The 15,238-nt window shown below is 43.2% G+C and overlaps 1 protein-coding gene across 7 annotated transcripts in view; it reads right to left on the bottom strand.

Annotated features, from left to right (window-relative positions):
• Positions 1–8,802: 8,802 nt before the first annotated feature.
• The window catches only part of LOC134357048 (SRSF protein kinase 3-like), a 43,993-nt gene continuing 37,557 nt past the window's right edge, over positions 8,803–15,238 (bottom strand). For 6 of the 7 annotated variants that reach the window (XM_063068364.1, XM_063068365.1, XM_063068363.1 and 3 more), the window contains 2 exons: positions 11,803–11,895; positions 8,803–9,148 (listed from right to left, as the gene is read on the bottom strand). In XM_063068364.1, coding sequence (XP_062924434.1) covers positions 8,949–9,148; positions 11,803–11,895 — 293 coding nt within the window. In that variant the 3' untranslated portion in view covers positions 8,803–8,948. The remainder of the gene's footprint in view (positions 9,149–11,802; positions 11,896–15,238) is intronic. The other variant, XM_063068368.1, reaches the window with a different exon arrangement.

The following is a 15,238-nucleotide window of genomic DNA, read 5'->3' as shown; positions in this document are numbered from 1 at the left end:
CACTCATACTTCCCCCTTTCCTCAAATAACAGGGTGGAAAATTGAAAACCAAACCTACTTTGCCTCGCCCATTTCCGATTAAGCCCGTTGAACCAAAGCCCATTTCCCCCGTAACAGTAGGTTTGCTCCAGGTACTCCAGTTTCCTCCCAAATTCCAAAGATATACGGGTTAATAGGTTAATTGGTCACATGGGTGTAACTGGACGGCACAGGCTTGTTGGGCCAGAAGGACCTGTTATCATGCTATACCTCTAAAATGAAAATAATAAAGTGGGGTGAACACCAAATGTTCAACGTTAGATTGTTTTGGAGAAAAAGAAAAAACCTTGCTGATAAAGTGACAATGGCTGCTATTGTTATACTTGAATTGTAATGTAATAGGTTAAAACAATAAAATGAAAGCAGGGTACAAAATACTTTCTCATTTTTGTAGGAAAATTGCTGGAGAAAATTCTTTGGGACAGGACCTATGAGCACTTGGAAGCCCATGGCCTAATTAGGGAGAGCCATCATGGCTTTGTGCGGGCATGTTGTGCCTTACCAACTTGATGGAGTTTTTTGACAAGGTGCTGAGAGAGATTGATGAGGGCAAGGCAGTGGATGTTGTCTGCATGGACTTTAGTAAGGTGTTTGACGAACTCCCTCATGGGAGGCTAATCCAGAAAATTAAGATGCATGGGAACCGCAGTGAATTGGCTGTTTGGATTTACAGCTGGGTTGCGCATAGAAGACAGTGAGTGGTGTTTGAAGGGACTTATTCAAGCAGGAGGTCAGTAATTAGTGGAATTCCACAGGAATCTGTACTGGGACCTCTGCCGTCTGAAATATATATAAATGACCTGGATGAAAATGTAGATGAGTGGGTTAGTAAGTTTGCAGATGATATGAAGATTGATGGAGTTGTGGAGAGCGTAGAAGACTGGCAAAGAATAAAGCACAATATAGGTCAGTTGCAAATATTGGAGAGAAATGGCAGACAGAGTTTAACCCAGGTAAATGTGAGGTGTTGCTCCCTGGTAGGGCAAATGCAAGAAAAACTACACTGTTAAGGGCAAGATCCTAAACAGTGTTGCTGAGTAGGAGAAATATTGGGATTTGAATTTATAGCTCCTTGAAAGTGGCTACACAAGTCAATAAGGTGGTTAAGAAGGCTTATGGAATGCTGACTTTTATTCATCGAGGCTTTCAGTTCAAAAGTCAAGAGGTTATGTTTCATCTTTATAAACCTCTGGTTAGGCCACACCTGGAGTATTGCATAGTGTTCTGGTTGCCTCACAATAGGAAGGATGTTGAGACTTTGGAGAGGGCGCAGAAGAGGTTTACCAGAATGCTGCCTGGCTTGGAGAACATGTGCTATCTCGAGAGGCTGGATAAGACCATAAGACTTAGGAGCAGAATTAGGCCATTCAGCCTGAGTCTGCTCCACTGTTTCATCATGGCTGATCCCGGATACCAGACAACCAACAACCATATACCTTGATGCCCCGACCAATCAGGAATCTAACAACTTCCGCTTTGAGTACACCCGCGGATTTGGCCTCCACCACGGACCGTGGCAGAGCATTCCACAGACTCACCACCCTTTGGCTAAAAAAAATCCTCCTTACTTCTGTTCAAAAAGGTTACCCCCATTTTTCAGGCTGTGCTCTCCAGTTCTGGATACACCCACGAGAGGAAATATCCTCTCCACATCCAACTTATCTAGTCCTTTCAACATTCGGTAGATTTCAATCCGATCCCCTTGTGTTCTTCTAAGTTCCAGTGAGTACAGGCCCAATGCTGCTCATGTGTTAACCCTTTATTCCTGGAATCATCCTCGAGACCCTCCTCTGGACTCTGTCCAATGGCAACACATCCTTTCTGAGTTAAGGGGCCTGAAACTGTTGACAGTACTCCAAGTGCAGCCAGAGTAGTGTCTTATAAAGCTTCAGCATTATCTCCTTGTTTTAATATTCTATTCCCTTGAAATAAATGCCAACATTGCATTTACCTTCCTTATCACAGATTCAACCTGTAAATTATTCTTCTGGGAGTCTTGCACAAGGACTCCTATGTCCCTCTCCACCTCTGATGTTTGAACCTTCTCCCTGTTTAGATAATAGTCCACACTACTGTTCCTTTTCCCAAAATGCATTATCATACAGTTCCCAGCACTGTATTCCATCTGCCACCTTTTTCGCATTGCTTCCTCAGCCCTACCTACCCCTCCACCTATTTTGGTATCACCCTCAAACTTTGCCACTATCTAAATCATTGACAAACTGTGAAAATTAGTAGTCCCACTACTGACCCCAGAGGAAGACCTCTAGTCACTGGCAGCCAACCAGAAAAGGCCCCCTTTATTGCCATTTGTTGCCCTTGCCCGTTAGCCATTCCTTTATCTATGCCAGTATATTTCCTGTAACACCGTAGAATTTTAACTTGTTAAGCAGACTCATGTGAGGTACCTTATCAAATGCCTTCTGAAAATCTAAGTAAGTGATGTCCACTGCCTCTCCTTTGTCCACCCTGATTGTTACTTCCTCAAAGAACTAACAGATTTGTCAGGCAAGATTTCCTTTCACAGAAACCATGCTGACTTTGATTTATTTTATCATTAATCTCCAAGTACCTCAAAACCTTATCCTTAAAAATAGACTCCAACACACTTTCAACCACTGAGGTTAGACTAACTGGCTTATAATTTCCTCTCTTTTGTCTTTCTCCCTTCTTAAAGAATGGAGTACAATTTGCAATTTTCCAGTCCTCCAGGACCTTGCCAGAATCAAGAGATTCTTGAAAGATCATGACTAATTCATCCGTTGTCTCTTCAGCACCCTCTCTCAGGACTCTGGGCTGTAGTCCATCTGGTCCAGGTGATTTATCCACCTGAAAACCTTTGAATTTGTCTAGCACTTCTTCCTTTGTACGTTTGTAATAGCAACAGCACTCATTCCTGCTCCCTGACACTTATGAACCTCTGGCATACAGCTGGTGGCTTCCACAGTAAAGACCAAAGCAAAGTACTTATTAAGTTCATCTGCCATTTCTTTGTCCCCCATTACTACCTCACCAGCATCATTTTCCAGTGGCCCAATATCAACTATCACCTCTCTTTTATTCTTTATATAACCGAAAAAAAAGTTTAGTATCCTTCATTATATTATCGGCTAGTTTGCCTTCGTAATTCATCCTTTCCCTTCTTATACAGTAGCTTTTTCAGTTGCCCTTTGTTGATTTTAAAAGCTTCCCGATCATCCAACTTCCCACTCACTTTTGTCACCTTATATTCCCTTTCCTTGGCTTTTATGCAGTCCTTAACTTCCCTTGTCAGCCACCATTGCCCAGCCCTGCCATTTGAAAATAACTTCTTCTGTGGGACATATCTATCCTGTGACTTGTGAACTATTCCCTGAAACTTCAGCCATCTCTGCTCTGCTGTCATCCCCGCCAGTATCCTCCTCCAATGCACCTGGGCAAGCTCCTCTCCCATGCCTCTGTAATTCCCTTTATTCCATTGCAATATTGATACCTGATTTATGCTTCTCCCTCTCAAATTTTACAGTATGAATTCAAAAAAATAATGATCACTGCCTCCTAAGGGTTCCCTTACGTTAAGCGGACTAATAAAATCTGGGTTATTACACAACACCCAATCCTAGATAGCCTTTCCCCTAGTGGGCTTGAGCACAAGCTACTCTAAAAAGCCATCTCATTGGCATTCAACAAATTCCCCCTCTTGCGATCTGACACCAACCTGATTTTCCCACTCCTCTGAAATCCCCCATTACAATTACCCTTATTCCATGCCCTTACCAAATCCCTTTGCAATTTTAACACTACATCTTGGCTACTATTTGGAGGCCTGTAGATGATTCCCATAATGTTTTTTTTACCCTTGCGGTTTCTTAACTCCACCCACAAAGGTTCAACATTCTCTGACCCTGTCACTTCTTTCTAATGTAATTCCATCTCTTACCAACAGAGCTACACTGCCACCTATGCCTTCCTGCCTCTCCTTTCGATAAAGCTCAACATTGTGGGCCGAATGGCCTCTTCCTCTGCTGTACTGTTCTATGTTCCATGTTCATTCACCTCAAGACCAGGGATATATATAATGCGTGCGATTACTCTAATCCAGTATGTTGTTCTCCTAAGGGGGGGGGGTGTCTATTAGTGGGTCCTCAGGTGACTGTCGAGGCCAACCTGTCTATATATAGATATTAGCAACAAACATACTACAGATATTTTATTTATAGATTTATTTGGAGGTACGGTGCGGAATAGCCCGTTTTGACCCTTCGAACCATGCTGCCCAGCAACCCCTGACAATCTCGATTTACCCCTAACCTAATCACGGGACAATTTACTAAGGCCAATTAACCTACCCGGTACATCTTTGGACTGTGGGAGGAAAACAGAGCACCCAGAGAAAACCCATGCATTCCACAGGAGGATGTACAGAGACTCCTTACAGGGGACAGCAGAACTGAACTTTGAACTCCAACGCCCTGAGCTGTAATAGCATCACGTTAACCACTATGTTACCGTGGCGCCCAGCATTTAATATTAACGACAAACAATCTGCTGAAGGAACTCAATGGGTCGAACAGCATCTCTGGAGGGAAAAAGAGCCACCAAGATTTCAGGTCCAACATCTGATTCAGGACTGAGCGAAGAGGAAGACAGCCAGTATAAAGATGAAAGGGAGAATGATGGAACATGGTAGATGACAGAGGAAGAGTGAAGGATGACAAGCTGATCGAGCCACATTGGAGCAAGGGGAAGGATGGAGCTAAGAGAGTTAGGTGTGGGTGTGGGTGTTCGTGTAGATATTTTCTGTGGAAAATCCTCCGTATGAGCTTTTGACCTAGAATATCAGGCTTGTTTTGAGGATTGTGTAGGATAACATGAAAATCTCATCCAATGGTTGAGAACTCAACAATATTTAAGGAATTACCTGTAATCCAATTTTCTGCCTCTATGACTAACAGCTCCTTGGGCGTGTGCTATGAAAGGCCGTTCCATTGCTTTCTATGCAATTTGTTCTCCTGGCGCAACAGAATCACAATCAAGTTTAATATCACTGGAATATGTTGTGAAATTTGTTGTCTTACATCAGCAGTACATTGCAATACATAATAAAAACTATAAATTACAATATATATATAAAATAAATTTAATAAGTAGCACAGAAAGAGAGGAAAATACAGAGATTGTAGTCTCTTGCTTAAACACATCCTAAATGGAATTAAAAATAGAGCTTTTATTTGTGCTTATGAGTTTTCACTTGCCGTCATAGACAAAGCTCAATTCGCTCCGTTGGATTTGCCAACTGCCTAATTGATCTGTCAATAAAACATTGGCAATGGTTTGGTCAAACCCCTGGCCTTGTTTCATCTCTGCAGTGTTGGTCTGTTCAAAGTTATTGGACGATTAATGGCCGTTGAGTACCAGAGCCATTTGACAAGTGCAAAAGTCCTCTAGTGCATAGAAAAGGATGCCAATAGAAAAGGCAGTTTAGGCTATGCAGAATTGAAAAAGGTTCTTCATGTCCACTCTATCTAGGCCTTTCAATATTCGGTAGGTTTCAGCAAGATCCCCCCCCCCCCCCACTCCCATTCATTCTTATAAACTCCAGTGAATACAGGCCCAGAACCAGCAAACTCCCCTCATACTGTACATTAACGTTTTCATTCTCAGGAATATTCTCATAAACTTCCTTGCCAATACCAGCACTTCATTTCTGTGTATGTGTGCTCCTTTGCCAAAGTTGTAAAGACCATAAGATATAGGAGCAGAATTAGGCCATTTGGCCCATCGAGTCTGCTCCACATTTCATCATGGCTGATTCATTTCCCTCTCAGCCCCAGTGTCCTGCCTTCTCCCCGTATCCCTTCATGCCCTGACCAGTCAAGAATCTTATCAGCCTCTGGCTTAATTATACCCAATGGCTTGGCCTCCACAGCTGCCTGTGGCAACAGATTCCACAGATTCGCCACTCTCTGGCTAGAGAAATTTTTCTTTGTCAACTCCATTCTGAATGGATGTCCCCCTATTCTGAGGCTGTGTCCTCTGGTCTTAGATTACCCCACCATAGGGAACATCCCCTCCACATCCACTCTATTGAGACCCAGAGTCATCAAACACTCCTCACATGATAAGCCTTTCAATCCAGGGATCATTTTCATAAATATCTCTGATGTCAGCACAACCTTTCTTAGGGGCCAACAACTTAATCGGGAAGTGTTCAACCTCCATTTTAAATATACTCAGCAGTTTGGCCTCCACAGCCGTCCATGGCAATGAATTCTACAAATTCACCACCATCTGACTAAAGAAATTCATCTTCATCTCTCTATTCAGAGGCCATGTCCACTGGTCTTAGACTCTCACTCTATAGGTAACATCCTTTCGACGTTCACTTTATATAGGCCTTTTAATATTTGGTAGATTTCAACAAGATTTCCACCTCACCACCACCACCACCATCTCATTCTTCTAAACCCCAATGTGTACACACCCTGAACCATCAAACGCATCTCATTCATTAATCCTTTCATTCTCAGGACTATTATCATAAACCTTCTCTTGATCCTCAAGTTCAAATTTATTGTCATCTGACTATACGTATATACAACCAAATGAAACAATGTTCCTCCAGACCATGGGACACCCACAAAACATGTGTCACACACAGCACATAAAACAAAATACTACCACAAATGATTTAGTAAAATATAATTCCAAGTACATGTCGTGCATAGCACAAGTAGACAGTAAACAGCTCGCTATCCTAGTGACGGGACCTCACGGTGGCAGGGAAGAAGCTGTCACCGAGTCTGGCAGTCCTAGTCCTGATGCTCCTGTACCTCCTTCCTGATGATAGTAAGTCTAAGAGATTGTAGGATGGGTGATAGGAATCATCAACAATGCTTTGCACCCTTCGTATACAACGTTCCTGGCATGCTGATGTAGTGGTTAGCGTAATGCTTTACAGTATCAGTGACCTGGCTTCATTTCCTGCCACTGTCTGTAACGAGTTTGTACATTTTCGTCATGACCGTGTGTGTTTCCCCCAGATGCTCCAGTTTCATCCCACAGACAAGGACGTTCCAGTTAGTAGGTTAATTAGTCATTAGAAGTTGTCCTATGATTAGGCTGAGGTTGAACTGGGGGTTGCTGGGCAGTGTGGCTTGAAGGGCCAGACGGGCCTGTTCCATGCTGTATCCCAGTAAATAATTAAATAAATGTCACAAACTTGGGGGAGAGAGACCCCAGTGATCCTCTTGGCGTGTTTTCCTATTGTCTGTAGGATCTTGCAGTCTGACGCTTTGTACCTTCGTATCACACAGTGATACAACCAGGCAGGACACTCTCCATGGTACTCCTATAGAAAGTTGTTGGAATGGGAGCAGGGGAACCTTGCATGCCTGAATCGCTTCAGAAAGTGCAGACGCTGTTGTGCCTTCTCGACTTGTGAGGAGGCATTACAGGTTCAGGTTAGATTGTCCGTTACGTGCACACCAAGGAACTTTGTGCTGTGCAGTGGAGGGTGGTCAACTTGTGCCTTCCTGAAGTCAACTACTGTCTCTTTTGTCTTGTCCATGCTGAGACTCAGGTTGCTGTTCTCACATTGCCAGCACATCCTCTCTTGGATGTGGGGCCCAAAACTGCTCGCAATAAGAAGCTGGCCACTCAGCCCATTGAGACTGCTCCACTGTTCCACAATGTCACGGGTGAACTTCTTCCTCAATGCCATTTTCTTGCACTTGATTCACCTAATATCCAGAAAGTTTTTGCTCTGAGCTTCTCAATACTCCAGAATAATTTATAAGATGTGGTAGGGTTGTCACCTGTGATGAGAGATAAAACAGACCAAGGCTATTCTCTTTGGTGTTTCAAAGAATGGGAGGTGATCTCACAAAAATGTATAAGCTTCTTAAGTACTTTAAAACTGTAGAGACAGGGATGATGTTTACCCTGGCTTCGTGGTTTAGACCAGGGTCAGTCTCAAAATAGAACATTGAGCAGTGCAGTACAGGGACAGGCCATTCTGTCCACAATCTTTGTACCAACCACAATGCTAATTTAATCTCTACATCTGCTGCACAAAGTCTATATTCATCCATTCCCTGTCTGTTCATGTGCCTGCTGAATGCCTCCTAAACGTTCCACTGTATCTGGGCTCAAGGGCTGAGTTGCTGAGTATGTTCAAGATACAGATTGGTAGATTTTTGGATCTCAATAGAATCAAAAGATTATTGGCTGAGTCACTGAGATTGAAGATCAGCCATGATTGAAAGGCCTAGATAGAATGGAGGTGGAGAGGATGTTTCCTATAGTGGAAGATTCTACGACCAAAGGGCATGGCCTCAGCATAGAAGGATGTTCCTTTAGAACAGAAGTGAGGAGGAATTTCTTTAGCCAGAGGGTGATGAATCTTTGGAATTCATTGCCACAGATGGCTGTGGAGGCCTAGTCATTTGGGTAATTTAAAGTGGAGGTGAATATGTTCTTGATTAGTCAAGACGTCAAGGTTATGGGGAGAAGACAGGAGAATGGGGTTGAGGAGGTAAATAAATTAGCCATGATGGAATGGCAGAGCAGACTCAATGAGCACAATGGCCTAATTCTGCCCCTATATCTATCGTTAAATGGTGGAGTAGGCATGAAGAATCAAACCTATACTCCTGTTCAGAGGAACAGCTACCAGCTGAAATCCAGTCTTTCCACAGAATGTTGACAGGTCCAAGCCTTGAATAAGACATTTGCCTAGCGCACCTTTTGCAAAAGAATTTTCATTTATGTTTGATTATGAAATTGAATTTATTGAGTTTAACTTTATTCCATTGATTTACATATTCCTGCACAGATCATATCAAGCCACACTCTAGGACTCAATCAATTTTAGCAATATCCATTATCCACTGGGAAGGTATACCTCTATTATAATGGGTAATAGAAATCTAACTGAAAGAGTCTTCAGTGTTCAGCCATGGGTGTTGGAGACAATGTTCTGCAGTTGCCCTTTTTTCTGGTATAAAGCAAAGCATTTGATGAAGGAAATCTGAAAACATTGCTGCATCAGCCAATGGGAAGTCATATTTCTCGATGAGAACATCATACAATCCCCAAGGTCTTAGTGTCTTGATATGACGTAGCTCACCTGTAGATAGAAACATAGATAGAACAAGAAAGAGTACAGCACAGGAATAGGCCCTTCAATCCTTATGTTCTGTGCTGACCATGTGACCGTGTTTTCCAGGTGTGTTTAGTTCCTTACCGTAAGTATTTTCCATCCCTACTGCTGAATGTAAGGCTCGCTAGCCTATAATTTCCTGCTTTGTTCCCACTGCCCTTCTTAAGCAAAGAAACAACATCAGCTATTCTTCTGAAAAAACTTTTGCACAGTATTGCCTTCAGCCCTCAGGTAATTATGAGAGAATGTTCAGTAGCTCTACCTCCTTCCCAAATAAAAGCAGAAAATATTAGAAACACACAGGGAGTATCTGGGGAAGGAGAAACAGAATTCACATTTCAACTTGAATACCATTTGTCTGAGGGAGAGGGAGAAATAAAGTATTAAGTTGCAGGGAGAATGGGGAAAGGATGGCTAGGGCAAAGGGAATATCTGCCAGGCTGAGACCAGGGACATCCTGGGGATAGACTGTAAATGAGGTCGTCTGGTTGAGAGATTAAAGGAGGAAGTTAGGGAAAGCATCACTGTCTGCCTGCTACAGACCAAGGGGTGGGAAATAGGATGTTTTCCAGTCCTGATGAAGGATGTCAGTCTGAAATGTTCACTGTTTATTTCTCTGCATAGACGCTGCCTGACCTGTTGAATTCCTCCGGCACTTTGTATGTTATTTGCTAAGATTTCCAGCATGTACAGAATCTCTTGAGTTTAGTCAGAACAGTCCTTCTTTGGCTCGTTGAATTAAATGGCCTGCTGTGGTGACCCTTGGCCTGTGCTCAGTAGCCAATTATACCTGAAGTAGCACGGAGGCTTTAGAATTGATTGAGATGAGGAGAGGGAATAATGGCCAGAATTGCATGAATTGGGTTTAAGAAGGCTGTGCTGGAATTGTGTGTTGAGATGGGTAGTGGTAGCAGTTAAAGAAGGCAGTTCACCACTAAATTTTCCCAGAGAAGATAGGGAAGATCAATAAAATTTGTCTTTCTCAGCAATGCTCAGATTCTAGAAAATGATGTAGATTGACTAAACAGTGCATTAATCTATCAAGCTTTATGGAGGACCTGAGTTACAGGGAAAGGTCGAACAGGTTCGGACTTTATTCCCCGAAGTGTAAGAGAACAAGGTATACACAATTATGAGGGGTATAAATAGGGCTAATGCAAGCAGACTTTTTCCACTGAGGCTGAGCGAGACTAGAACGAGAGGTCATGATTTAAGGGTAAAAGGTGAAATGTTTAAGGGGAATTTAAAATTGTTGAGCGTGGAACAAGCTGCCAAACGAAGCAGCGGATGGGGGTTAGGTTTCGACATTTAAGAGAAATGTAGAAACATAGAAACATAGAAAATAGGTGCAGGAGTAGGCCATTCGGCCCTTCGAGCTTGCACTGCCATTCAGTATGATCATGGCTGATCATTCAACTCAGCACCCTGTACCAGCCTTCCCTCCATACCCCCTGATCCCTTTAGCCACAAGGGCCATATCTAACTCCCTCTTAAATATAGCCAATGAACTGGCCTCAACTGTTTCCTGTGGCAGAGAATTCCACAGATTCACCACTCTCTGTGTGAAGAAGTTTTTCCTGATCTCGGTCCTAAAAGGCTTCCCCTCTATCCTCAAACTGTGGCCCCTTGTTCTGGACTTCCCCAACATCGGGAACAATCTTCCTGCATCTAGCCTGTCCAATCCCTTTAGGATCTTATACGTTTCAATCAGATCCCCCCTCAATCTTCTAAATTCCAACGAGTATAAGCCTAGTTCATCCAGTCTTTCATCATATGAAAGTCCTGCCATCCCAGGAATCAATCTGGTGAACCTTCTTTGTACTCCCCCTATGGCAAGGATGTCTTTCCTCAGATTAGGGGACCAAAACTGCACACAATACTCCAGGTGTGGTCTCACCAAGGCCTTGTACAACTGCAGTAGTACCTCCCTGCTCCTGTACTTGAATCCTCTCGCTATAAATGCCAGCATACCATTTGCCTTTTTCACCGCCTGCTGTACCTGCATGCCCATTTTCAATGACTGGTGTATAATGACACCTAGGTCTCGTTGCACCTCCCCTTTTCCTAATCGGCCACCATTCAGATAATAATCTGTTTTCCTGTTTTTGCCACCAAAGTGGATAACTTCACATTTATCCACATTAAATTGCATCTGCCATGAATTTGCCCACTCACCTAACCTATCCAAGTCACCCTGCATCCCCTTAGCATCCTCCTCACAGCTAACACTGCCGCCCAGCTTCATGTCATCCGCAAACTTGGAGATGCTGCATTTAATTCCCTCATCCAAGTCATTAGTATATATTGTAAACAACTGGGGTCCCAGCACTGAGCCTTGCGGTACCCCACTAGTCACTGCCTGCCATTCTGAAAAGGTCCCGTTTATTCCCACTCTTTGCTTCCTGTCTGCCAACCAATTCTCCATCCACATCAATACCTTACCCCCAATACCGTGTGCTTTAAGTTTGCACAAGTTTGGATAAGTACATGGAGGCATGGACAGGATGTGCTGAAGGGTCTGTTTCTGTGTTCTATGACTCAGTAATGAGTTTGGGGACCAGCACTGCAGATAATAGGTTGTATTTGATTGAGATTAGGATTCAAATGATTTGCTACTTTACCTTTAAGGTTGAAGAAATCTTTGGAATACTTGCCAGAGAATGCACACTTCAAGGGGATTCTCCCAAGCAGCTCAATAATATGTGCAATGTGGTCTGTCACAGAGAAGAGCAGGAGGAAGGATAGGCAATGAAGGATCACAGACTTTATTTTGGCATCACTGTAAATCTGAAACCATTCTTAAACTTTAAACCACAAATGTGTTCTCTGGAGTGACACAAATGCATTAAAATCCATTTTCAGAATTAAAGTAGCCAGAATCAATTCGACAAAAAAATTTAAATTGGCATTGACAGTAAATGCATGCAAAAAAAAATTGGAGTACGTTTGAATGTGAGAATGTGTAAAATGTGAGAGACCAGTAAACTATGGAACTGGGCCTAAAGTGTCTGCTTAGTCCTTACCACTTGATAGGTTGTGTCTAACCAATTTTATAGAATTTTTCAAGGAAGTTACAAAGAAAGTTAATGAAGGCAAGCCGGTAATGTTGTGTTTATGGACTCTAGCAAGGCCTTTGAAAAGGTTCCGCATGGGAGGTTGGTGAGAAAGGCTCAATCGCTTGGCATTCAAAATGAGGTGGTAAATTGGATTAGACTTTAGCTTCACAGAAGAAGCCAGAGGGCGGTAGTAGATGGTTGTCTCTCTGACTGGAGGCCAATGGCTATTGGTGTGCCACTGTGCCGCAGGGATTGGTGCTGGGTTTGAGTTACTGTTGCCTTCTTGACAGCTTGAACCAGCCTGGCCAATCTCCATAAGACCATAAGACACAGCTTGAACCAGCCTGGCCAATCTCCTTAAGACCATAAGACACAGAAACTGAATTAGGCTGTTCAGCCACTCCAACATTCCATCATGGCTGATTTATTATCCCTCTCAACCCCATTCTCTTGCCTTCTTCTTGTAGAAGGGCCTTCCTGAAGATAAATCCAAGGAAGGCAATGGGCCCAGATCGCGTCCTGGGACGGATTCTCTGGGCCTGTGCAAGCGAGCTAGCTGGAGTGTTTGCTGACATCTTCAACTGCTCCTTGCTTCAGTCTAAGATCCCCTCGTGTTTTAAGAAGGCAACGATAATCCCAGTGCCGAAGAAGAGCAAAGTGGCATGCCTGAATGACTATCGACCTGTGGCTCTGACATCAATTGCTATGAAGTGCTTCGAGCGATTGGTTATGGCACACATCAACCACTGCCTACCGGTCAACCTCGATGCTTTGTAATTTTGTAATTCGCCTACTGGAGCAACAGGTCATAGATGCACCATAGAAAGCATTCTTCTAGGTTGCATCACAACCTGGTATGGAAGTTGTCCTGTCCAAGGCCGGAAGAAGCTGCAGAAGATCGGAAACACAGCTCAGCACATCACACAAACCAATCTTCCGTCCTTGGACTCACTTTACACCGGACGCTGTCGGAGCAGTGCTGCCAGGATAATCAAGGCCACAACCCACCCAGCCAACACACTTTTCGTCCCTCTTCCCTCTGGGAGAAGGCTCAGGAGCTTGAAGACTCATACGGCCAGATTTGGGAACAGCTTCTTTCCAACTGTGATAAGGCTGCTGAACGGATCCTGACACGGATCTGGGCCGTACCCACCAAATATCCGGACCTGCTTCTCGGTTTTTTTGCACTGCGTTACTTCCCCTTTTCTGTTTTCTATTTATGATTTATAATTTAAATTTTTAATACTTACTATCGATTTGTAATCCAGGGAGCACGAAACGCAGAATCAAATATCGTTGTGATGATTGTACGCTCTAGTATCAATTGTTTGGCGACAATAAAGTAAAGTAACCTTTGACGCCTTGGTTAATCAAGAACGTATCAGCATCCACCTTAAATATACCCAATGACTTGACCCCCACAGCCATCTGTGCAAATTAATTCCACAGATTCATCACCATCTGGCTAAAGTCCACACCTTTATTCTTTCTACACAAGGTGCATGACCATGCACTTTCCTACAATATATTCCATTTGCCACCTCTTTAATATATACTTGAAAAGAAGTGGTCCCAACATTGACCCCTGCAGAACACCACTAGTCACTGGCAGCCAACCAGAAAAGGCTCCCTTTACTTCCACGTTTTGCCTCCTGCCAATCAGCCAATTTTCTATCTTGCAATTCCTTGGGCTATTATCTTGTTAAGTAGTCTCGTGTGCAGCAGCTTGTCAAAGGCCTTTTGAAAATCCAAATAAAGAGTATCCACTCACTCTTCTTTGTCCATATTTCCTGTTATTTCCTAAAAGAATTCCAACATATTTGTCAAGGAAACCATGCTCACCTTGGCCTATTTTATCTTGTGCCTCCAAGTACTCCAAAACCTCATTTTTAAGAATAGACTCCAACATCTTTCCAATCACTGAAGCCAGGTTTCTCTCGCTTCTTAAACACTGGAGTGATATTTTCAATTTTCCAGTCCTCTGAAACCATTCCAGAATTGAATGATTATTAAAAGATCATTACTAATGCCTCCAAAATCTGTTCAACTACCTCTTTCAGAATCCTGGCATGTAGTCCATCTGGTCCAGTGACTTATCTACCTTCAGACGTTTCAGATTCCCAGGCACCTTCTCCTTACTGTTAGCAATGACACTCTCCTCTGCCCCCGACACTCTCGCATTTCTGGTATTCTGCTAGTGTCTTCCAGTGAAGACTGACGCAAATACTTATTGAGTTTGTTGTCATTTCCTTGTCTCCTTTTTTCTCCTCTTACCTCCATCATTAACAAGACATTTTCACACACAGAACTGCTGCTCACTGAATGTTTGTGTTTTGCACCATTCTCTGAAAACTGTTGTGTGTGAAAATCCCAAGAGATCAGCAGCTTCTGAGATACTCAGATCCCCATCTGGAATCAACAATTAATCTGAACAACAACTGAACCTCTTGACCATGTCTGCATACATTGAGTTGCTGCCGTATGACTGGCTGATTAGATATCTGCACTGCTGTACCTAATAAAGTGGCCACTGCCTGTAAAGTGTTGGAGAAATTCGGTGGATCAGGCTGCAACAGACAGTCAGTGCAAGACTCTTCACTTGGATAACACCAAAGAAAATCATTGGGTACGGGCCTGGGCTGGGAATGATGAAACTGGGAATGATGAAACAGTCTGGAAGGGTACAATGCTTTAGTATTCACTATGGAAAAGGACCTTAGCAATTGTAGGGATGACGTATAGTGGACTGAAAAGCTTGAACATATAGACATTAAGAAAGAGGATGTGCTGGAACTTTTGGAAAGCAGCAAGTTAGATAAGTCACCGGGACTGGATGAGATGTACCCCAGGCTACTGTGGGAGGCGAGGGAGGAGATTGCTGAGCCTCTGGCAATGATCTTTGCATCATCAATGGGGATGCGAGAGGTTCCAGAGAATTGGAGAGTTGCAGATGTTGTTCCCTTATTCCAGAAAGGGAGTAGAGATAGCCCAGGAAATTATG

This window comes from Mobula hypostoma, chromosome 15 (genome assembly GCF_963921235.1).
Source record: "Mobula hypostoma chromosome 15, sMobHyp1.1, whole genome shotgun sequence".
Taxonomy (NCBI): domain Eukaryota; kingdom Metazoa; phylum Chordata; class Chondrichthyes; order Myliobatiformes; family Myliobatidae; genus Mobula; species Mobula hypostoma.
Note: the sequence above shows the minus strand (reverse complement) of the source record. Positions and strands in the feature narration are given on the sequence as shown.